This window comes from Laccaria bicolor, genomic scaffold (assembly GCF_000143565.1).
Source record: "Laccaria bicolor S238N-H82 LACBIscaffold_13 genomic scaffold, whole genome shotgun sequence".
In the NCBI taxonomy this organism is placed as follows: Eukaryota; Fungi; Basidiomycota; class Agaricomycetes; order Agaricales; family Hydnangiaceae; genus Laccaria; species Laccaria bicolor.
The window spans coordinates 474,576-475,784 of NW_001889884.1; the positions used below are offsets into that span (position 1 = coordinate 474,576).

A 1,209-nucleotide genomic window follows, 5' to 3' on the forward strand; every position below is an offset into this window, starting at 1 on the left:
AAACTTCCCGTGATATTCGAATTTGGCGGCTGAATGTTCTTCGTACATTTGTCAACCAGCACTATAGTAAGCCGGTCCCCAGAGATTTCTTGCCCTGTATCACTAAACATTTGTCTACTTAGATCTTGCAGCTGGGCAGAGTAAGGGATCGGCTCCTTGGACGGCTATTGGATCAAAGTTACTTGACTTCATTGATCTAGAATATATACCCCCGGCTTGGAGATCAGTAAATGGAGAAGGTAACAACTTTTACAAGTTTCTTGATCCCTCCAAATTCCCGATGGAGATGGTCACTGAAGCTCTCCAGTTTTGGTATGAACGTCAAGAACAACACAAAGTCGCCTTTCGATTTAAATCCTTTCTTGAGGGGAAAATGCTGCTGGAAGCACCTCCACGAAGGAAAATCAAAGTTCACGTTCCTAAACCTCATGTTCATAGTGTTGGGAAGGGCAAGAAGCCCGGCAGAAGCAAGGGTCAAAGGAGAGGCCGGGCAGCAACCGAGTCACCATCAGATGAGGAAGCCAGGCCAAAGAGAAAGGAAGGGGTGGAAGATCGGCAGTTCGATGACAACAGTTGGAAGGATTTGGATGTGGACAAACCGGCCAAGAAACGAACTGAACAGTTTTCTAAGGATGACTGGACTCCTGATCGGGATGGCTCCGATGACGATGGAGAAGACTTGGACATGGAGAAACCAACCAAGAAACCAACCAAACAGCATGACGAACATCGTGAGGATGGCTCCGATGATAGTGACTCAGACTCCGATAATGGTCAAGAGAGGCCAAAGCAGGATACTCTGACCGAGCCCACAGTGAAACCTAGCAGGGTCAACCCGACCTTGGAAGAGGATAGAGACTCGGGATCAGATTTGGGCTCAGACGATGCTACGATCACTGTAGATACCAGCCCCGAGCTTCAGCCTCGGTACAACGACACCCGGGCTCTCTCCCATGAAGTACCATCGGACACTGAGGTCTTGGCTGATGATACATTTTGGGAAGCTGACCTGGGCTGTGGGGTGGAGTCGGCCGATCGAGCGAAGAAGAGAAAATTCACTGATGAGGAGGATACACCCTGCAAGTTTCCTCGGTTAGAGAAGGGTTACAAACTTGGCCCGAGGAGTGCCTGACCAGGCAAAGTCAAATGTCGAGCTGCCTCGGCTGTTATCCAAGCCACTGTCAAACCAGCTCAAGCAACCAATCTGAG

The 1,209-nt window shown here is 49.5% G+C and overlaps 1 protein-coding gene across 1 annotated transcript in view; it reads left to right on the forward strand.

The window, feature by feature from the left end:
* Nucleotides 1–1,132, forward strand: part of LACBIDRAFT_327602 (uncharacterized protein) — a gene marked incomplete at both ends in the record, with an annotated part of 1,194 nt that extends 62 nt beyond the window's left edge. Inside the window, 2 exons of the mRNA XM_001881440.1 lie at nt 60–66; nt 132–1,132. Coding sequence (XP_001881475.1) covers nt 60–66; nt 132–1,132 — 1,008 coding nt within the window. The remainder of the gene's footprint in view (nt 1–59; nt 67–131) is intronic.
* Between the last annotated feature and the right edge of the window lie 77 nt (nt 1,133–1,209).